The following is a 23,714-nucleotide window of genomic DNA, read 5'->3' on the forward strand; positions in this document are numbered from 1 at the left end:
AAAATGTTGAAGCTTCTTTCAATGTTTTGGGTCATTATTTTCCCCAAAAAGCTCATTTTTTTATCAATCTTTAGTAATTCTCTCTCTTCTTTTTTCAATTTTAGCTTTTTCTTTGATCTGCTACGTGGTGAAGATACGACACGAGAAAGTCCGTAAGAACTCCAAAGAATAAGCAAAAGAGCTCACAGATTCAATAGCAATCTAGTTTAATAAAAAACTATGTTTTCCAACAAACCACATCTTTTTATTTTGTCTTCTTTTATTTTGCGAGCTTCTATTTGGGCAGCATTTTAAAATTTTGAAAAACTTGCAACCCTATCCTCTCATATAAAAAAAGGAAATTCAAAAAAAAAATATGCAAAAACCAAAAAAAATTGACATATGTTGGACTCTATATTCTATTCAGCCCGCTCAATTACTTTCCAAGATAGTAAAATGCCATCATCTAGCATTCAAACCACCCTAGTCTATTCCAGCAAACCGGCCTAGTAATATTCCAACAAGTGATAGAATCAAGTTCAATCTATGTTAGCACAGAAACTTAAGGCCTAAACTGATTACGGCAAATTTAAACTAATGCATGCAAATTTAATTGATTGCAAAGTTAATAGATTTACATACTGAATCTTTTATTAGGCTAATTACAAAATTTTCTTTCTTTTTTGAGCAGAAACTTAAGTCATTTTATGCAACAGGTTATTTTAAAATTAGCCTATAGGCTAATCAGCCAGTTACACTTATCTCTTCCTAAAAGTCAAGTGTCAATCCTTTTTCTTTTTTGTACCTGATACTTTTCATGCTGAAAAGTATGTTCAAACCTTCACCTTTTACTTGAAAGTAGCGATTTTCATAATGTGAGATTTCTAGCTTATGCTTGTGCATTTTATTGTCTAATTATATCCAAGCTGATTCCAAGGTGAATTTCCAACGTCCTTCTAATCAAAGATCCACGTTCTATTGCTTTTCATCGTAGACGTTTGGCTTCGCCGGTCGCCATTCAGAGTTTTGCTCCAGCAAAAACGGAAATCGGTACAACAGTGAACTTGCCGGTTATCAAAAACAGATTTAAAGCAAAACGGTGATCAAAAATACAGCTAATTGCAAATCAAATACTTTGACTTGCACTCTTTTTTAGCAAAAATTGCTCTTTTTGGGCCTTGATTTGCAGTCTTTTCCGATTTCAACAGGCCTAGGCCCACCTTCACACGACCAAGTCAGTGCCATAGAATAGTAAACATAAATACTTACAAGAAAGTAAATAAAACCAAGAGAGGTAGTGTAGGGGGGGGCAGCTGGCCCCCCTAGACCTTCACATTTACATTAGATATGGCTGAAAAAGCAGATGGTTTGGAAAAAGCCGTTGATAAAACTCAATCACACTATTGACTCCCCCCCCCCCTAGACAATATGCTGCCTACGCCCATGGCCTTATTTTTAAACTTTATAATTCCAGGGTTGTGAGTGTACAAATAATTGTACTTATCTAAAATATAAAACACACTCGAGAACTTGTATTAGGAATACCCGGTTTTTACGCTGTCTATCCCAGACAATAACCTTTGGCTCATTGAGAAACCATATTATAGCTTTTTTAAATTTAATATTCAGTTGGTATTTTGGTTAGGTTACGCGCTATGGGCGGCTCCCCTTCCATAATTCTTTGTGGTGATTTTCATAATTTTGTTACTAAAGTTTTGTATTTTCATCATATTTTGTTTTATTTCATTAGCATTCATTAAACTTCACTTCTTGAGTGTGTTTTATATAATGCACAAGTACCAATACAATCTTTTTTTTTAATCTGTCAAACAAAATATTCTTTTGGAAAGTGTCACAAAAACTTTTTTAAATTCACCCTTCAGCTTTTTTCAGATTTGGCATTGGCATTCTTTGTTAGTTTAGCAAGTATTTCGAATACCTGCTGCATGGCTTTTTGGGGTAAGATTTCCAAAATTTATCTATGGTATCTTGAGCAATCTATATGGAGAAAAATCGTCTCTAGGAGTAGATAATTATTTATTTTGGTTTTATGCAATTCAGATTAATCCAGTTAGGCTACCAACATCTAGAAACAGGGTTTGGTAGGCCTATATATTTAGGGGTTGGCCTCTCCAGAAGGAAAGACTTTAAAATTTTTACAACTGGTTAAATTTTTTTTAAATACTTCTGTTGTTTATAAAACCATATATATATATATATATATAAGGCTAGCCCAAAACATATATTTTTCTTGAATTTGCTTCTTGCTTTTTCCCATTGACATTACCTTTAATTGCATTTTCTAGTGACTTAGGTTAAAGAACCTGTAGATGCAAAAACATTACTTGTTATTAAATTAATTTTAAATATGGTAAAATTCTACTTTAGCTACTTTTGGCTATCCTAGAAAGGGGCTAGGTTAGGAAAATGAAAGTTTCAGGGATGGGTATACAGTCTAAATATGGTCTGGGAAGGTGTTTTGAAGTACCTACCTCAACTCATTCTCCCTCTAGAGGGTCCTAACCTTTGATGACCTTTAAAACCTGTGTGTTATAAAAGTAAAACCTTGCAAAATAGATCTTTTGCTTAAAGGAAGCACAACAAAATTGTTTTTGGCTTCACAACTTTTCTCAATCCTCATTTATAAGGTTTTAAAGATATGCAAATACATATCCTAAATTAAAAAAGAAGAAAAAAAAACATTGATCTGGCTTAAAATTCTACCCAAATAACAGGAATTGTATTTTCAGAACTAAAACCAGAGAAAATGAAACTGAAAATTAAGGTAAAATGTTGTTTTGTCAAAATTTCAATTGGTATTGACCTGTCATGTAGGCAAATTTCAGGACCCTCTAGAGAGATAAAGAGTAGAGGTATTTATTTCAAAATAATTTTCCCAACCTAACCCCAATCCAAGATAGTCAAAAGTAGCTGAAGTAGAATTTTACCAGGAGATTATTGGGCCTAGCCCACAGAAAAGCTATGGAACAAATATAGGCTAATTTGGGCTATAGACCTACATTTGCACATTTGGGGAAGGGGGTTAATTTTAGGCTAGTAATGTGCTCTTAGAAATGGTATAGGTTAAGTAAATATTTTAGAATTCTTAAAAGTATTTTAGGGTAAACATGCAGTTTTCAACATAATTTAGCTAGGATGAAAGTGAATAAATCAATTTATGTCTATTTTATGTTCTCTTTTAATTTAATAATTGTTTGTGGAGGAAATTACATTTTGGCTCAAAACAGCCTATAGTAACCAGCAGTTGAGAAATGTGTCTGAAAAAATTGACTAGTGAAAAAAAGGCCTTTTGTTGCTGATTGAGGAATAGGAATCATTATTTTTAAGTCTTGAAAGTAAACAGTTGTTTTGAAAACAAATTCATAGAAGTTTTAAAAAGAGCCAGAAATTCCTAAAAAATTACATCAGTTTTGCTGTGATTGTTTTTTTAGGGGTTGCAGACTCTTTTTAAGAATTCCTGCAAATTTGTTTTGAAAATAAGTTTTTACTATTTAGACCAAGGAAAATAATAATTTATATTTCAGAATTGGATACAAATTTGAATTTTTTCACACCTGATACATTTTTAACTTTTGGTTATAATGGAATTTTTTACCTTTTGGGGCCCCATTAATGGTCAAAGATATAATTTCCCCAAAAATCAATTATTGAATTGCGAAAGAGCATAAAAAGGACATCAAGTGACGTGTTCACTTACATCCTGGCTAAATTATATTGAAAACTTCATTTACTATTATTAAAATTTTAAAGTGTTTTTTTTTTCTGTAGAGACAAGCCATAAAAAAATAGGGTAAGATTACCCAGTAGTTGGACAGTTAATCACGCTTTCAACAGTTAAATCACTAAAGTTTTGGTAAATTTAAAGAGTAGCAGCTCTCAAGAAGGAGACATGCTAAATAAAAAAGAGATACATTTTTAGGCTGTTAATATTTTTATGGTTTAAGCCATGGTTGAGATTATTGTATCTTTACTAAAATACCACCCAGATGAGTAAAGTTAACCACTTGAATGATTTTCTTGTTACGAGTGTTGCCTAACATCACCTATTTTTCCTCATTTCTTCCTAGTTTGAGCAACTTAGTCTTTTCAAAATTAATTTCCATGTCTATTCTTGTACCTTGAAATATCAAAACCTCCAAGAATCTTGTTTATTTTGATAAACAAATTTTCTAGCAATCTATAATCTATCTATGTTATTTGGGTAGAATTTTAAGCCAGATCAATGTTTTTTTCAAAATTTATGTTATGTATTTGCATATCTTTAAAACCTTATAAATTGGGATTGAGAAAAGTTGTGAAGCTGAAAACAATTTTTTGTGCTTCCTTTAAGCAGAAGATCTATTTTGCAAGGTTTCACTTTTATAAGACACAGGTTTTAAAGGTCATCAAAGGTCAGGACCTCTAGAGGGAGAATGAGTGAAGGCAGGTCCTTCAAAATACCTTCCTGGACCATATTTAGCCTGTATACCCATCCCTGAAAGTTTCATTTTCCTAACCTAGCCCCTTTCCAGGATAGCCAAAAGTAGCTAAAGTAGAATTTTACCATTTTTAAAAATGAATTTAATAACAAGTAATGTTTTTACATCTACAGGTTCTTTAACCTAAGTCACTAGAAAATGCAGTTTGAGGTAAGATGCAATTTAAGGTAATGTCAATGGGAAAAAGCAAGAAGCAAATTCAAGAAAAATATATGTTTTGGGCTAGCCTTTATATTTATATATAAGAAAGGGTGGGGTAAAGTAAAGCAATATGGTTTTATAAATAATAGAAGTATTTAAAAAAAATTTAAACCAGTTTTAAAAATTTTAATGTGTTTCCTTCTGGAGAGGCCAACCTCTAAATGTATAGGCCAACCAAACCCTGCTTCTAGGTTCTGGTAGCCTAAACTGGATTAAGCTGAATTGCATAAAACCAAAATAAATAATTATCTACTCTTACAGACGATTTTTCTCCAAATAGATTGCTGGCAAATTTTCTAGGATGCTCAAATTGTCTGTTCCTTAGAACAAAGTTCATCAGAGTAATTCCTTAAAGGATAGAATGCAATGCTGCATAACTCCTGGTTCCTTTCCTAATCAACTACTAATCTGACTTCCTATCTTAACCACAGCACTATTATTCTTGTACATGGCATGAATTACTTTAATATACTTTTCTGGTATCAAACAGTTCATGGTAACTAACTGTAAGTAAGGAGCAACTTGGAACAATAGCAACCAAAAACTCTTAAAAACATAATTTTAATAACAATAGACACCTCAAAAGAATTGACCTTTTATGCTGATTCCAAATATAGAAATCTCATTAAGTTTAATGGTGCCCATCAAAAGCTACAAGCCTGAGAAAATTGCTTTATGTTGGATAAAGGGGGAAACACCCCCAAAAAGTCAAGGAATTGTAATAAAAATTCCACCATCAAATTCAGCATATCAGAGAACCCTAGCATAGAGGTTTCAAGCTCTCATCTGCAAAAATGGGAAATTTATATTTTTTGTCAGAAGGAAGGTCATAGATGTGTGTTTATTTGCTTTTCTCCAGGGATGATTGTATTGCAGCAATAGTTCTAGAAGATCAGAAGAGGTGTCATATAAATGGAAATTAAAATTTCTAGTGCCCTTGTTAAGTGACCAAAATATAGGAGGGCAACTAGGATTTTACATTTTACATGGGAAAAACGTTCCATACAGGAATTTCAGGGAGAGGGAATTTATCTTGAATGGGGGGGGGGGCAGATTTTCCAGCACTATTTAGAAAACAAATCAGAAATTAAATTAAAAACAAGTTTTTTCAACATAAAGTTAGGAGCAACATTAAAACTTGACCTGTACCTTGCTCTTTATGCTAAAGTCTGGCTTTTGGCACCAATTCTTTCAGAATCTGGATTAAAACATGACGTTTCTTTGGAGCTGCTGCTTTCTCATCCTGCTTATATTGGTTTTTGACAATCAATTTGAAAACGTCCTTGTTTTTCTCATACTTCTCTCTCCTTTTGCCAGCAACCTGTTTAGCTTAACTGCACTCATCACATCACTCATTATGTCATATATGGTTATGAGTAGACAATCAGTGTTAGAAGTAACTAAAGGGTCATTAAATTCTGAAGCTTCTCAATTATTAATCTGAAAGTGAAAAGTTGGTCATTGCATCCTCTCCCATTTCTAAAACCCCACTCATCTTCTCTTTTATCATCTGCAGCATCTCTCATTCTGACAAGTATCATCTTGCTATGTAATTTGCTTCCCACAAAAATCAAACTGATGTCTCTGTAAAGGCTGCACTCATCCCTATCATCTTTCTTATAAAGTTTTAATTAAAGGTTTCTTATAAAGGTTCAGTTAAAGTTTTTTTTTCTAAGAATGCTATGTGAATTTCCTTTTTCAAAAACTATCATCTTTGTCAGTAGTTTATCTATGTTGCAATTAGTATGTTTCAAAAAGACATTTACCATACTATCATTATCTAAGGCCTTATTTTTTCAATCCTTCAAGTATTAATTAAAAATCTTTAAAAAAAAGCTTTTTAAGGAAAAGTTAAGAGCTACACTAAACCAGAAACATGTATAATTAAAGTCAAAAAATAATTGAAACATAAAAAGAGCAGAAACCAAATAAAAGAGATCCAAAACAAACAGAAATAACAATTAATAATCAAGTCAAACTTTCAATGCACAGAAATTACCACAAACAAGAGCAGGGCTAATGTCCCTAAGCCTTCCAAAGGCCAAAAGCATCATTTACATTTCACCAAAAACAACTTTTATTTCAAGTAGTATCTTTATTTGTCAAAACATCAACAAAGAAAGAAGTCCCTAAGCCTTCCAAAGGCCAAAGGCATAATTTACATTTCATCAGTGTTTATTTCAAGCAGTATCTTTATTTGTCAAAACATCAACAAAAAAAAAGAAGAAAGTTGCCATAAAAACACTGATTACTGAAAAACATAATAAAGTTTGAGTGACTATTCCTAAAAAACACACAGTTTTGGATTTGTTAATATAGTAAGAGAGAAAACATTCGAAATATATTATATCTTCAGTAAAGTGTAAATAATACTTTGACCTGTTAGCTTCTCTTGCTAGTGGTAATTTTTACTCTGACTAAGCAAACAATGCTACCACTGATTTAACTTAGGTTATTTGTGGAAAGTATCAGCTAAAGAGGTTAAATGCTTTTTAATTTCGAAAATTACTATTAGAATTTAATTCGATATTTCTGTTAACCAAATTGAACTTAGCTATTAGATATATTTTTACTAAACCTAGGCAAAGCTATTTTGTGAGTGTTGGAACCCTTGGTCCCAGTTTTGTCAGATAAATGTCCCTCCCAGATTCATTTCTTTTGGCCCCTTAATTATTTTCCTTCCTTAAGTAATAAATATTAATTTTCCTATTATTTTTTTTACGCCATTTTTGGTCCTCTTAACTGCCTACGTGCTTAATAGACCACGAGGGAAAAATTACGCAGTTAGGGCGGTTGACTAGTAAATTAGTAGTCCTAGGATTGTCTGGAAAGATTCATTTACCACCCTAGTAACCCCCGCCGAGCACGTGGCTAGCAGGCCGGGAGGAAGTGTTCATTTTTTAGTCAGTTCATTTTATACCGCGTGATTGTGAATACAGTAAGCATTTTCTATGTACTCTTTAACGTTTCAGCTTAGGTCGAATCTAAAAGAGTTAATTAGAAATCTTATCGGTAAACTTTGGCTTTAAATGTGGCCATAGACCATCCGATCACGTTAGTATACGGAACCGTTGGAGTAACCGCGGAAATCCCACTAATTTGGGGCCAAAGAGGGATCGTCCCCCTCCAGTAAGTGGCATAGCAACTCTTTGCGCTATTTTTGCCTTTAAAAGTGGTGACCCCGCATAATAAACCTCCAATAAGTGGTGCCAGCGGTGCCCACACATCCAATAGAGAGCTTTTGTTTTTCATGTTGCTAATCTTTTATTGCTTATTGGTTTTGCAATGAAACCTCTGGACATTGTTAACTTCCAGATAATGATCATAATCTTGATAGGACAGTAAGTATAAAAAAGTAAAAAAGGGTCATGAATCTTGTTTTTGAAATGAAATGTACTTTCCTACTGCACTGTCCAATATCATGTCAACTAACACTGTCTTATACTGTGAATATACCAGCTGGGCTTTAGTATTTTCCAATTAATTTGTTTGTTGCTGCCACTCAGACCTCAATATATTTTGGAGTCTTCCTTGTAGCCTATAAAATTGGTTTATCTTTAAAACAGCTAGGCCTGTATCTGTGATTCAAATCATGTACTGCAACATTGTTGTGCTAAAGGTGGATCCAGCTCATGCTTGCTTTATTCTTATTCAATTAGAATGCTGATTGTGTTTTTTTTTTCTAAAACCAGATTTTGAGGTTTCCCTCTTTCTAAGGCCTTCACGCGTTTCTGCTTGATTGAATCTTATTTTATGTATATTTTGTATGTTGCAAGAAGAGTAAAAAAAATGTAAAGTGTAAAAAAAAAAATTAAACCACCAAGGTGTGATTATCTTCTGATCATAATGATTAAAGCAATTAAGGTTTTGTTTAACTTCGACGTGAAGCTTGTTATTAAGCAGGGCTCCCACGGCGTCAATAAAGTTAATAAAGCTGTCCATAAAGTTAATAAACCGTTTTCCTCTCATAACTTTATTGACTTTATGGTTGTCAGAAAGAATTTAAACTTTATTTAACTTTTTCAATAAAGTCTGGAAAGTTTAGCCAATAGGAGAAGACTTGTGGAAAATTTCAATTCAGCTAAAAGAAACTAATTAGATAGCCAGTCTTGAACTTTTTTCTCTAATTGTGGAACATTGATATGTGGAACATTGAAGCAGAAGACTTGCTTATTTCACTAGTGAGAAATAAACCTATAATATACAGATCCTCACAAGGGGAACATAATGACAGAATTTGTGTTGAAAACGCATTCAAGGAAATAAGTGAAGTAATGTGTCAAGAATTGGGTCCTCATTTTTATCTGTGAGCCTTCTTTAGTAAATTTTAAAGTAAAAACAACAGCTAACTTAATACTAACTTATTACATTGAAAAAGTTGTAAAAAAATAATGTAAGATATATTCAAGAATGAACGTGTGAATAATTCAAATTAATTGCTTCAAAAATTTCCATAAAGTCAGTAAGGTAAAATTCAGATGTGAGCGCAACGAACTTTACGGTATGTAACTTTGTGGAATACTTTATTAACTTTATTGATGCCGTGGGAGCCCTGCTTTAGGGACTTTGAAACCTTTAATATCAGTTTCAGTGAATATCATATTTCATTTTTGAAATACAAACTTATTTCGTTGTAGATTTCTGCATTTTGCAAAAGTTACCAAATTTGCATGGCTAATTTTTCCCAAAAAGGAAAAAAGGGCCATGAATCTTGTTTCTGTTGTTGTTTGTTACAACTGTCAGGGATTTGAGACTGCAATCAATTTGCTGTTTTGGTCATTAAAGGAGTCGCGTTTTTGCTTTGATGTTATGGTACTGTCAGAAACGTTTCAGCCTGATTTGACACCAATGTCTCAGCTTTGAATAGAAGGGTTTTGTTTGTGTTTTCAGAGCCAAAGTAAGATTTCGCTATGAGGTCTAGCTATATAAGTTAAGAATGCGTTTTCTGTTGAGGTTGAAACAGAATTAGGTATCTGTTACAAGGGAGCTTTCGAGCCCCCCAGTTGTTCAGATTTCCCAGGTTGATCATATAGTTTTGTTCAGTTGTCTTTTTTAACCACCAATAGTGCCAACTTTTCAAACGCTATATTTATTTATTTTTTTATTTCTAACCCATCATAAAATACAAAAAGTACACAGAGACGGAGTACACAGAGAAAACGACAAAAAAAAAGAATAAAAGAAAAAAAAGAAACATCACAACATTTATTGGAACAATTAACAAACAACATCTATAAGACACTGAACAACTTCTAAATGCAACCAACTTTAAATATCACTGTATAAGAAGGGGATACCTTGGATGAAAACTGATTTTCCTATTCTGTTTCGAAATACGTTTTGATAGGCCTATTGCTGGGTCGACTGTTTTATATATAATTGTGGGTTAATGCTGAATTTCGGGTCCACGGGGGGGGGGGGGGAAATGAAGTAAATATTTTGCAAATTTGAAGTATACTGAACGGAGTTTACGTTTATTTGTTTGTGAGAAAATCATCCAAAATGGTTCTGTGTATAAAAAATGTGGTAGTGCTGTTGAATTATACAGTTTAGCAAGGATTATTTGGTTGAAACGTTTTTTGTTTTGGACAAATAAAGCACAAGACGCATTTTTTTCAAGGTAAGAAATCAGCAGCAAATGGGTTTGCTTTAGGGATGGCCCGATTGGTGGCTGGCATTTACCCCCTTCCCGAGTGATAACCCCCCCCCCTCCAGAAAATACACCCCCCCCCCCTCCCCGGAAAATACCCCCCGTCGAAAATTAGACCTTCCAAATTTGAGAATTTTATTTGAGTTTTTTTTCTGTATGGGGGAGGAATTTTGGCACTTGTGTATTATACGCCACTCACTCAAGTTTACACTGTGTAAAATTCGAGAATAAACCGGTTTCTTCGTTAGTTTCTTTCAGCTTAGTACGAGACAAAGACAAGTGACAGAATAGATGGAAAATATATAATTTGGGCTATATTATTGCACATAAGGGGGGGGGGGTAAAGTATTTGGGTAGTTTGAAGTCAGAAAACAATTCTTGTATCATAATATGCAGAATAGTTGTACCTAATATATTTTGCATGCAGAACCGCTATACTTTACCCGCCCCCGCCCCCCCCCTCCCTCCGCCCTAATGTGCCAATATATAGCCAAAATTTGTTTCAAAAGTAACGAAGAAACCGGTTTGTTCTCGAGTTTTACACATCATAAACTTGAGTGAGTGGTGTATAACACAAAAGCACCAGAATTTTTCATGGAGAGAGAGCTGGATTTCCCGGTATTATTTAAAAACGATCAGAAATTAAATTTAAAAAAAAGTTTTTTTAACTGGAATTAAGGAGCAACATCAAAACTTAAAACGAACAGAAATTATAACGTATATGAAAGGAGTTGCCCATTCCACAAGACCTTTGCTCTTTACGCTAAAGTTTTGAATTTGTGTCCTAATTCTTTAAGAATGATTCCTGTAACACAATGGTCGTTTAATTAGAACATTTGAAAATTCTAAAAAAAAAACTTTAACGCAAAGAGCAAGGTCTTGAGGAGGCGGCAACCTCGTTCATATATGTAATAATTTCAGTTTGTTTTAAGGTTTGATGTTCCTCCTGACTTTCAGTTGAAAAACTTTTTTTTTTATATTTAATTATTTACAGATAGTATTTGTTAATGGGAAACATACGTTTTTTAAAGAAAAGTAAAGAGCCTCATTAAACCAAAAATGAGCAGAAAAAATGTCGAATAATCTTTCAAGTAAAAACTATGGAGTCTTATAGAAAAAAATAATAAAAAGATATAAAGTATTTTTGTATATGAAAAAGACTATGTTAATAAAAAATGAACAGAAATTAATATAAACAATTTTTTTCTACAAAACAAGTTTGTCAAAGAATAGTAAACAGCCTCGTTAAGCCAAAAATGAGTAAAAATAAATTCACATAATTTTCCGAGCGTAAAACTACCACAAATCACCATCAATAAATGAACTAACACAAAACGAACAGAAATTACAATAAATAACCAATTCAAACTCAAAACAAGCAACAATTAACATGAGTACGACAGACAACCCCGACATCTCAATACCAGAACAAAATTTGCACTTTACTGAAAACAAAATACATTTTAAATGTTTTCACCTTTTTGACTTTAACAAATAAAGAAGTATTAAGACTATAAGAAATAAAAATCAGAATATGTTTATCAAACTGACAATTCACAGTTATTTTTTTTTTTTTTAAGTAAAGTGCAAATTATGTTCTGGTCTGAAGAAGATTTGGGGTGTAGCAGCCATGCTGCTTTTAATTTGTGCTCGCTTTGAGTTTGACTAGGCTATCTATTGTAATTTCTGTTAGTTTTTGATTTCATTTATTTATTAATGGTAATTTGTGGTAGTTTTACACCTGGAAGATAAGAAAAACCAACGCGTAGAATTTGCAACGCTTTCGTCCGTAAAAATTTAAAATAATAATAATTTGTTGGTTCCCAAAGCTAACTATCCTTTCAAAGGATAGCTAAACCCCCTTAAACTTTTTGGTGCCATATGGTTTAGCTTAATTTTGATGATTGTTTGGCTACATTTTTTTTCTTCTTCAATGTTTTTCCGGGTATTTTCCGAGGGGGAGGGGTGATTTTCCGGGGGTGGGTAAATGCCTAGAACCGGCCCGATCATGTGATATTGTTTTGATCAATTGTGTTGTTAACGGAAGTCCAAGAAAATTAAATTTATTTTTTCTGGAGATTTTAATTTTTTTTCTTTTGGCATTAAAAGGGTATCTAAACTTAATTTTTTTAAACCTGATGTTGTCATATAATTTGCTACCAACCATAAGTTAACTTTCGCGTTTAAATTCAAGTACAGCAACGTTAATTCATAATATTTTGTCCCCAAAATATTTTCTACAGTTATTAATTTTTTTTGTGATCAATTCCTTTTTTTATGCTTTAAATATATAAGAAGATGATTACTATATATTTAAAAAAAAATTTAAGTTGAATAATTTAACTCGTTTGATTTTTCCAATAGTCAGTGACCCAGGGACCGTTATCTTTCAAGGGGTGGCTCACATTCGCAGCAGCTGGTTTGAGGGTGGATTCTAGGGTAATCGGGGGCGCTGACAACGAATATTGGGGTGCACAAGTTCGCACGCGTGTATAACACGGTCACTTTAGCCTATAGAGCCAAATTTGGCCTATAACGACGTCATACTGCTTTTGATTTTTTTACACGGTAAACTAAACTGAAAACTTTATAAACTTGACATATTCTGAACCCTAAGAACGAGTACTTTCACCTGGTATTTTTAGTTTCCCCCACCCCAACCTTTATTTTTTTTCGTTAGCCCTTATTTAATTTTGAAAACAAGGTTTTTTAATGTACTTTTTCTTAGTTTTTTCGGTTTTTCTGAAATTTTTGCCTGCAGAAGTACATCTTTTTATGCTTTATTTGAATTTTTGTCGTTATTACAAGTCAAACCAAGTACCTCTTAAAAAAAAAATCTTAATTATTGAGAAACTATTTATTTTCTCTAAATAACGTCATAGTTTTCAGAAATTAGCCTACAATAACTAGGTTTTTTTGAAAATTTTTTCAGCTCTTAAAAAAAATGAAAACGAACCAAACTACACATCATTTGAACCGTCAGGATGTTCACTATACGTTGTTAATAAAAACAAAGTCGAGACTAGAATCTGCAAGAATATATAAGCGTTTGAACAAGAAAATTCTCCCCCCCCCCCTAAAAAGAGAAAACTTTCTGAATAGTGGCGTTTTACTCGAAATATTTTCAAGACAACCTATAATTTTTATCTCACCAAACGATAGATCTTTCTTTTTTGAATCAAATAATATATTTATATTCTATACAACTAATATTTTTAACCAGAAAAAGAAAACAGATGCCTCGTTCTGCGATCCCATGCGCGAATCTGGTATATATTTTATGGTTTATTTGAATTCTTCTCGTCATTATGAGTCAAACCATGTGCCTCTTTTCCAAAAAAATCTTAATTCTTGAGCAACTATTTATTTTGTCTGTAGTAGTAGATACAATCTGGCTTACGTTGGCTCATACACGAGTCTCAAGGTGGCGAAGCCGTGTGAACGCGTGGTGCAGAGGTGACTAAGGCTGATTTGAGATACTATTTACTTTAATTTACAGCATAGCAGGGGCCAATGATCCAATCGGTTAGATCGGGTCAACGGCCGCTGATGTAGTAGACGTTAACAGTCATGATCAGCTGAAAGTAAGGTTTAGACGACTGCATTAGCAGTTTAATATCAAAACAAATAAAAATCAAATATTTAAAACTGAACATGAAACGGTGGCTAAAATCTCTTTTTCTTCTTCATCTTCGTCTTCGGACTCGTTCTGATTTACATCGGAAAGTAGGGATTTTTGGGGGTTAGCTCCACACTTGCACGCGCTGTCACAGAAACCTATTTTGGAGCATTTACAGTGCGAGCCACATCTCGTCTTGTCATAGTTACAAAAAAGAAAGCGATGCTAGCCCATGCAGCATCGCAGAAACTAGGTCTGGCTTCAGTTCATGATCTTCAATTCTCCAGCCCATATTGGTAGCCTGAGGTAGATTAATACGGGGCTTGTGGCTTTGGATCCAAATCAGTGACTCGAACATGCACCTTTTCAAATGAAGCAGAAACGAGATATCAGTAGGTGGTAAACGCCGCAAATCCTCCAATCTTGGGCACAAATGTGCTCGAAGATCATTCAGACTTTTGAAGTTAGTCGCACTTCTACCATACACTGTAACCACAAGCTGCTTACAGACGTTGGATAAACCATCACTTTGCACAGATGATGGCATTTCTGCAAGGGCTAGAACTTCATCATCTAAAGGCCCCAACAAAGTTTCTGAAGACTTTGCAGCTCGAAAAAAGCGGACCTTTCCAATTCCATACAGAAAGCTTGTGGTGTCACATCCACGCTAGCCGGGTATAAGCGGCTAGGCGTTGCAAAGTGTTGCTCCTAGTTTTTATGCTGCTGTATTAACAGGTATGCAGTAGGACGGAAATTTAACCCAGAGCTGCTTGAGGCCGAGACTAGCAAGATGCTGGAAGTATTATGCAGCTAGTAAGACGATATCAGTATCGTTGGCTTGTATTATCCCAAGTGTGCTCTTTCGTCTTGCGGCAACTGCTGTGTGGTATAACACCCGAGTGTCTGCTTCCTCATGGCCAGACGACAGATCGTCATCAGCAGAGCTTCCATGGGGTGAAACAGTAACAGCTCTATGTTGACTCTCGAAACCTCCAGCGAGATGAACCATCAGACGGGTCGAAATTTTGTACTCCCAGACCTCGAAAAGAACTTTCAAGAGTCGACCTTTGGCTGAGCGACTACGGAGAATCCCGTCCCAGAGTGTTGCAGCTTTGCTAGAGGAAGTGAACGGGCTAGAAATATTTCCTCTAGGATCTCCTCTTCTTTCTCGACAGTCAGATGCTTCTTTGAGGTTGAACAAGTAGTCATCACGGGTTCTATCGTGACTCAGACCGCCATAACTGTCACCCAACAAATGGATAGACTGACAAGGTTATGTTCCTAAGAATCCTATCGTAAACTCTTATTCCCAAATCTGCTAGCGTCTCATTTTGTTCTGGTCGATAACACCTTATGCCACTCATGACATCAACTATATAGTCAGATCGAGGAGAGTCTTCAAAAACCTTACGTGGAATTATTTTTGGTCATGACTACAACCCACACAGTTACAGAGTTTAGCTCAAGGCTGCTTACTTTGCGCCAGCACGTTGATGAAGCTTCTTTCAACTGGAAGTTAATACTACATGTGAGATTATATATGGCTGTAGAATGTAATTCAGTAGCTGGCATAGAAATAAAGGTTTTGTCACATCTGCAAGACGCAGAGCTCGTTTAAGCAGCTCAGTTTCCCCCAAATATTTTTTTTGTGGCTTTCTTTTTGCTTTCTTTGGCAACAGAGGCGAAAGTTTGTACTATGCCAACTTTTACTTTCGTGGATGTCCCTTCGAGATACGAGCTCATGGCTTCGAAGCCAATTTCTTGGAAGTTCAGCTGACTATTTGATATGGCTTCTCGAGCTGTATCCCCGTCATAAAGTTGTGCAGCTCTGTTCACGTCGTTTTGAATGGGTTTCTGAACAACTCTACAAAATCCATAACCCGATTTCGGCATTTTATGGTCAAATTCGTAAACGCAGTGATATCATAATGATGCTTCATTGTCTCTTCATCCATATTCAAGTTTACTTTCACCTTTTTGGTGACAGCTGCAAGAAAGGGGAGAGTAGCCAGATATCGATCCTTGGCATTTTCATATACCAGAAACTCCTCGATGACCTTTGATGTCCAGATTCACAGTCGACTCTAAAGCCAGATCGCATGCCATGCTGCAAAACGACTTGGTTGTTTTCCTAACAACAAAATTGCCACTTACAAACACCCTGTGAACTTCTGGCGTTTTTTCAGGCAGGCGTAGCATTTCTTATATGTACTTAAGCGCGGCTGCGGCGTATTTATGGTTTCCAGATGCGAAGAAAACCGGAATCATCTCTTTTGTGGCGTTTAAGTGTGATCCCCATCGGATAAGATCTAAATAGTTGATACAGAGGCTATGATTCCTTATGGTAGATCTGGACTCGTTGTACTTCGAGAAAAGCGGAGCAATACTGTCCAACGCATCTCTTGTCTGTTTACATGCTTCAGAACTAGTTTCACTTTTAAAGCGTTCAATTGCATAACTCAGGATTCGAAATTTCTCGACTGTAGAAGGCACTAAATTGAAGCAGGATGTTTCAAGCCAATTCTCAAATGCCTCCCAACAGAGTGAGTTCATTCCTTCGTAGACCTGGAAGTGAGCATGGAGTGCCTGGTACAAGTTCTTACCTAAAAGGACCTTATTTGCAGTAACGTCCCTGAGAATCTCTGCCGCAGCAATAACTTCTTTTAGTCCTGCTCCATCCATGAGAGATCCAACCGTTCTCTAATAGTTCATGAGCTTGTGAAAACCGCCCAATAAGAGAATTAGATTAGACAATTTTTCGGGCTGGGACTTTCGAAGGCCATAGCTTATTTCATAAACAGCTTCATCCTGACTGATGACTGTGTACTTGTTTCCAAGCTTCGCTGCTGTTTTTTGACAGATGCTAATGGCATAGGCTACGACTTCACAGGATATTTGTGAATAGGGACGCAAGAATAAGTAACCTACGGTGGTTTTGCTAAACCAGAAAAGAACGATTCTTGCGTTGAAGGCTTTCCGACTGGGAGTTGGTTCTTCAAGTTCCACTTCAAGGAGTTTCGTGGAACACAACCTACAAAGCGTCCAGCAGAGGTCCAGGTTCGGCACCGAGAATGGCATCGGAGTCTCGTAACTATTTTCAAACAAAGAAAGTAAGGAAGCAGAGTCACACGGTCGCGTTTTCCTGGGGATTTTAACGTTCCATGTATGTTCACTAGCTTGAGTGCCAAGAGGGTTGTCGGTTACCATATGTCGGGTTCGTTTCCGGGGAATCCTCCCGAAACTTCCGCTCGATACACCAGTCACATCAACAGTTCTTCCGGGGTCTGCAGGAGACGTTGACGAGCAACCTATAGAAAATAAATCTTTGTTAAAAATCAGAATTCATCACAAAAATTTGCAATAAAAGTAAAAATCTGAGATTAAATCTGGATTAATTTGGACATGGAATGTACACCAATCCCAAGTTGTGGAACCCTCGGTCGGAGGGAAACGGAACAAACTGAATGTCAGAAGGAAACACAACAATTGTAACACAAGAATGAAAACCCGACAATGAAAACAACATTACTAGGCTAGAAAACATGGTTTACCTCACGCAAGACAACTGAGACCCCCCTAAAATCGTTGTTGCCGGAATCCTTACCTTTAGCTAGGTCAGAAAATATCCTAAATCCTTTCCTTTTATGTTGTAACTTCTGCTGCTTTATGCTACTAAAACCCGATATGTAAGATGCTCAGGTTTTTTATTGATATGGAAACCAAATTCGCGCATGCGATTGCAGAACGAGACATCGGTTGTTTTTTTCTGATTAAAAATATTAGATGTATGAAATGTAAATACAAGATTTGATTAAAAAAAGAGTTATAAATCGTTTGGTGAGATAAAAATTATAGGTTGTGTTGAAAATATTTGGAGTAAAACGCCATTATTAAGAATTTTTTTTTTTGGGGGGGGGTGGATTTTCTTCTTCAAACGGAATTTTCTTGTTCACTTTGTTTTTATTGACAGCGTGTAAAAGACATTCTGACGGTTCGAATGATGTGCAGTTTGATTCGTTTTCATTTTTTTTAACAACTAAAATAAATTAAAAAAAACTTTGTCATTGTAGGCTAATTTCTGAAAGCTATGATGTTATTTAGAAAAAATAAATAGTAGCTCAAACATTAAGATTTTTTGGAAAAGAGGCATATAGTTTGACTCTTAATTACGAGCAGTACTCAAACAAAGCATAAAAAATATACTTATGTAGGCAAAAATTTCAGAAAAACCGATAAAACTAAGAAAAAGTATATTAAAAAACCTTGTTTTCAAAATTAAATAGGGGTTAACAAAAATAATAATGGTTGTGAGGAAAAACTAAAAATACCAGGTGAAAGTACTTGTTCTTAGGATTCAGAATATGCCAAGATTACAAAGTTTTCGTTTATCTTACCATGGAAATAAACAAAGAGCGGTATGACGTCGCTATAGGCCAAATTTGACTTTATAGGCTAAAATGACCATGTTCTACATGCATGCGAACTTGTGCACCCCGATATTCGTTGTAGGGGCCCCTGATTATCCTAGAATTCTTCCTCAAACCAACTGCAGCTAGCCTTGGATCACTGACTACAAGTAAAATACTCTAAATGTTTGTTTTTATCCTTGTATCTGTTTATTAGAATGCTGTTTTGAGTCAGATGAAGTTGAGAATAGACTTTTACTTTTGTGGAATATAGGAATCAGGGTTTGACTACATGCTATAAACGTCATTGGATAGGGAATCAGCGTAAAAGAATAGATGTATCATGGATGAACTATGAGCTGAGAGATATGATCAGAAAATTAGGAACAAATCATAAGACAACTCAAAAGACTCAGTAGATAAATATATTACCGAATATCATGAAAAGTGGAGAAAGCCATGAGTTAAATGATCATTTTTTGGTAATAAATATTTTTTATATTTATCTAAAGTAGGTTCTATTATTTCGAAGCAATTGGGCATGCACCAACCTGACATTGATATGAGTTTTGTAGCCCATATTGCTATGCAGCCATAGCCAGATGATCATGCGAGTTCTGAATCCAGTACTCCTGGTCATTTACCTCTCTAAGGTTTTTTATGCTGTTAACCACACAATTATGCTTTAAAAAAAATGAGAAGACTGAGTTGCCCAACCTTTATCACATCATAGATTTTATTATATTCAGACAGTAGATCCCGGGCTGTTTATTTAGATCAACAATTTCTTGTGAATCTAAAATTATTTTGTGAAATCCTTCAAGGATTAATACTAGGTCCCCTTCTTTTTCTTATTTATATCTGTGATGCTGGGAATTTATTAACTGACTGCACTTTAAAAAGTTGTGCTGATTATGCAGTTCGTCTTTTTCTTGTTCTTTCGATAAACGAGCTTTAAAGTGTGACGCAATCTGCTCTTTTTAGGATCAAGCTCTATCTGCAACATTCAATAAAAAAGAGATTTTTGCTGGGGGGGGAGTTGGGGGGAGGGGGATTTTTCTGGTGAGAGGATGTTTCTGTGGTGGAATTTTTCATGGGGGAAGAGGAATTTCCATGAAGGGGGTGCCGGATATCCCATAAATATTTAAAAAACGATCAGAAATTAAATATAAAAAAAAAAATTTTCAACTGAAAGTAAGGAGCAATATTAAAACTTAAAATGAACAGAAATTATTGCGTATATCAATGGGGTTGCTCCTCCTCAACCCTTCGCTGTTTATGCTAAAGCATTTTAACACTTAAAAAAAAAGTTTCTTATTGTTCTAATTAAACGAACCGTGTTTCCGAAGTCGTTCTTGAAGAATTGGGGCAAAACTAAAACTATAGCGTAAAGAGTGAGGCGTTGAGGAGGAGCAACACCATAAACGAACTTCCAGCACTGATGCTACTACATAAGAATAAAACCAAAGCTTTGGTTTGTTTATAATGTGAGTGTTTTCTTACTTATTTTTTTTCTTTTTGTGTGTTTAATTGTCTTTTTTTGTGTTATTTTTTATTTTGTATTTTTTTCCCTTGATTAATTTTTTTCGCTTTTTTCCGTTGAGAAGGGCTCCCGGAGGTGGGGCCGAAATATTCAGAATTTTTAAATTATAATGTTGTTTTGTTTTTAATTTTTGTTCACTGCTTTGTTGAAATTAAAACCCATTTTCTCGCTTAATTTTTCTTAAATGGAAAAGCAGTGTGGCATAAGAAATCATTTAAGTATATGGATAAGAAAATGAGAAATATTCCCATTTAAATATTGGTAAAAAAGAAGCTCTGATCGCAATCACTCACCAGGAATTTTTTGATCGCCTTCATGATCCACTCTAAACCTCTCTCCCCGTTGTACGGGTAAGCATATAAACGATCACCAGCATATAATGCTTACTTATATGCTACACGAAGAATTTGTGAAATAACAGAAAGCTCTCACCTTGCGGCACCAAGCTTAGTCCAAAAATACTCCTGGAAGGAAGGGATATTTTAAATTAATTCGTATCCCCCCTCAAAACTTCCATTGATCTAAGAAATTTGGGCACAAAAACGTGCTATTTGAGACTTAAGGCTTACTACCCACCCCACCATCTACACTAAGATCAATCACCCCACCTCTATAATAACGATTGTGCAATTATACGCCATTGTATTATGGGATTCCATTGATATTCATGTGTCTTTCCATTACATCAAGCGTCTTTTTTCACTTTTCTGTTTTCTTGTGATTAGTCATCTGTCAGTTTTTTGCTTTTTTTTGTTTTCGAGTATTATTGCTACGTTTGATAGCTCTAAACAAATCATGCTTTTTTGGGCGTAATTAATGTTCTAAGTTTTGTATAAAGTGTCCTTAGCAGTGGATTAAAAATGAACTGAATTAAAAAGCAGAAAATTTCCATTACATCTGAAGACCATTTAGTGAGTGGTGGGAAGACTGTGAGGGGGATGGTACTATCCCTTGCGTGTGCCCGTGGTTATGGCGACTTAGTAAGGACTTGGACCAAATATGGAAACTAGAAAAGAGATAGGACGAAAGTTTATGCGTAGTTGTTACAGAAATATATTTTTTATTTTAGAGTAAAGGCATCCCTACTCTAGAATAATTGCTTTGATCTACATACAAATTTTGCAGAAAAGTGTGTTCTGTCTGAGAACCCCTTGATCGGTTTTCCAACACTCGCCTCTTAGTTATGCGCTCTACTAGAGGAACCGGACATAAAAAGCAGTTAAAACAGTAAAACCAAGTAAGAAAAATAATATTGTAAACTGGATTATGAAATAAAGACCCTACTAAGGAAAAAAACTGGTTTCATGTTAAAATAAGAATGATTTACACTGATGGACATAACCAAAAGTGTTACAGAAGATAAAAAAAAATGCGCTTGGGAAAGGAATTTAATGGCAAAGTAATGAATTTTTGGGCCCCAATTTACTAGTTTTTCTACATTTAGTCTGTTTCTTACAACCTTTTGAATGGTCCTAAATTGGAGGATCCTGTTATCACCCTATGTGTGAGTACAGCACTCCTTATGAAACGTTTAGATGCACAACACTTCCTATGAAATGTTTCTTGATTAGTGGGCTTCAACATACCTCTGCTGCCCTCTTTTTCCTATAAAATGGCATTTTTGACACATTCGTTAGTATATTCATTTTTCACCTTACTTTTATTCTTCTTGCTTCTGAGGTGTCTTTTTTTTTAATTAACGGAAAATATCAAACCATTACCGGTTACGTAAATTTTGATTAATATTTGTTTAAATCTGTCGATAAGCCAATGGTTAAAAATTAAATTCGAAATCCTGATCCTAGACTCCATGTCGGAGTCTAGACCTAGACTCCATGTCATAAGCAAGTGTACTATGCACACTTAAGCTCTTGAGTGTCTTCTTTCTTTACAGTTAAATGGACAAACTTAAGAAACAACTTCAGCTATCATCTATAGTTGAAGAACAAAAGCAGGAAATTGCAAGACTAGAACTGAAATATAAAGAGCTTGCTAAAGCTTATAGAACCCTCCAGAAAGAGAAAGAAGAAAACCAGAAGTTCAACACGAGCCATCCCCATGATGAAGGATCGAACGATAATATTGCTCTTCAAGAAAAGCTGAAGCTAGCGCTCATAGAAAAATCTCGTCTAGAAGCTGCGTTTCAGGAAGAAAGGAACAAACTTATAGATGAAAAAGAAGAAGTTGAAAGATCTTTGGCTGATGCCTTAAAGAGCATTGATGCTAATGCATTAAAATATAGGTCTCATATAAAGGACTTAAGAACTCGAATGGCGAATGATATGGGCCATATAGACCAGCAACGCACAAATCATCAATCGGTTATTAAAGAACTACAACGTTCTCTTCAGGAGGAAAAACAGAAAAAAGAATATTACGAAAATGAATATAAGAAACTTACCAAGGAAGTTGAGTGTCTTAAGCATAGTTTTGCTTCTAAAGAGATTATGTATAAAAAATCAACGGATGAGATCTTACAGCTTTCAAAATCAGCAGATTTGAAGGGATCTTCTCTCAAAGAAAAAATACAAAAAATAAAAACATTAGAATTTCATATTAGAACAATGTCAGAGGACCATGAAAAACAATTAGAGGCTGAGCGGCTTAAAGTTGCAACTGTGGAAGAAAACTTGCGGCAAGTGACACAACTTCATGAATTACGAGTGAGTTCATTGGAGTCCAAAATTTATGAATTGACAGAAACAATCTGCAGATATGAAAGCCTTCGAAGTCAAGATGCCGTCACAATAGCAACTTACAAGGCTAAAGTATTGCAGCATGAAAACCAGGTGGCAATACCAAGACATACTGCTGATTTAGACTCCTGTAAAAGTGTCAATTCCGTAATGAATCACTTAATTAAATTAAAAGCTGAGCTAATTTCTTTAAATAGTATCAACGAAACAAACATAGATGTAGATGCATTTTTGAGAGCACATTTTGGAGAATACGGTGACCATGTTGTATGTGAAAGAGAAGCCAAATACTTGAAAAATGAAGTGGAGGATTTACGAAATAAGTTGAGTGGGCCGAAATCCGAAGATAACCCCCTTTTAAAGGAAATTAGTTTCCTGAAAGACAAAATAGAGGTCCTTCAAACTGAGCTTGAAGTTGTCAATTTTGAGAAGGCTCAGGTTGTGCGTGACTTTGACTCTTCCCAAAAATCTTACAAAAACAGGATAAAAGAGTTAGAAAACAAGATAGAGTCGCAGCCCACTGAATTAGCTAAAAAATTTAGAGAAACACGCGAGCGTCTACTTAAGGTGATTTCTGAAAAAGACGAAGAGATCAAAAAATTAAATGATGTTTTGGCTTCGCCAGTGAATTTGAAAAGGGGAACCTCAGCATCTTCAAACACTGCCGCTGAAGATATAACGAGTAGTCTTTCACAGATAACAGTAGCGTCAGCAACCACTCCTGCTGGGTCTCAAATACTTCATTTTGTTGAAGACGTGTATAGGAAGGATAATGAAATATCCAGCTTACGTAAAGCCAAATTTAACCTTGAAGCTAGTATTAGAGAATTAGAAATTGATAACAACACTCGTCAAAATATGCTTTTGGAGCAGTTGCAAGAATTGAAGAAGCAGATAAGGAAGCAAGACTTGGATAAGACTCGTGAAAATGCTAATCTGGAATATGTGAAAAACATCATCTTCGAGTATTTTTCAACAAATGATAAGCAGATTCAATTGCATTTGTTCAATGCTATATCTACTGTATTATGTTTTACTCCAGAAGAGATTCTAAAAGTTAAAAACAGGCATCCTAGCTGGAAATAACCTTTTTTTGTGATTCTATTATTTTCCATGCTCGG

The 23,714-nt window shown here is 34.9% G+C and overlaps 1 protein-coding gene across 1 annotated transcript; it reads left to right on the forward strand.

The window, feature by feature from the left end:
• Positions 1–1,900: 1,900 nt before the first annotated feature.
• GCC88 (GRIP and coiled-coil domain containing 88 kDa) lies at positions 1,901–23,679 on the forward strand. The gene is made up of 2 exons (XM_089089432.1): positions 1,901–1,938; positions 21,792–23,679. Exon 2 carries the CDS (start codon positions 21,796–21,798, stop codon positions 23,677–23,679), a length of 1,884 nt encoding a protein of 627 aa, XP_088945558.1. The 5' UTR covers positions 1,901–1,938; positions 21,792–21,795.
• Positions 23,680–23,714: the final 35 nt, after the last annotated feature.

The sequence above is a fragment of the Artemia sp. Qi Xiang Cuo genome, chromosome 5 (assembly GCF_049724085.1).
Source record: "Artemia sp. Qi Xiang Cuo chromosome 5, ASM4972408v1, whole genome shotgun sequence".
In the NCBI taxonomy this organism is placed as follows: Eukaryota; Metazoa; Arthropoda; class Branchiopoda; order Anostraca; family Artemiidae; genus Artemia; species Artemia sp. Qi Xiang Cuo.

Excerpts from the sequence above, each read along its gene's own strand:
- GCC88 (XM_089089432.1), top strand. The coding sequence starts at position 21,796 with ATGGACAAACTTAAGAAACAACTTCAGCTATCATCTATAGTTGAAGAA.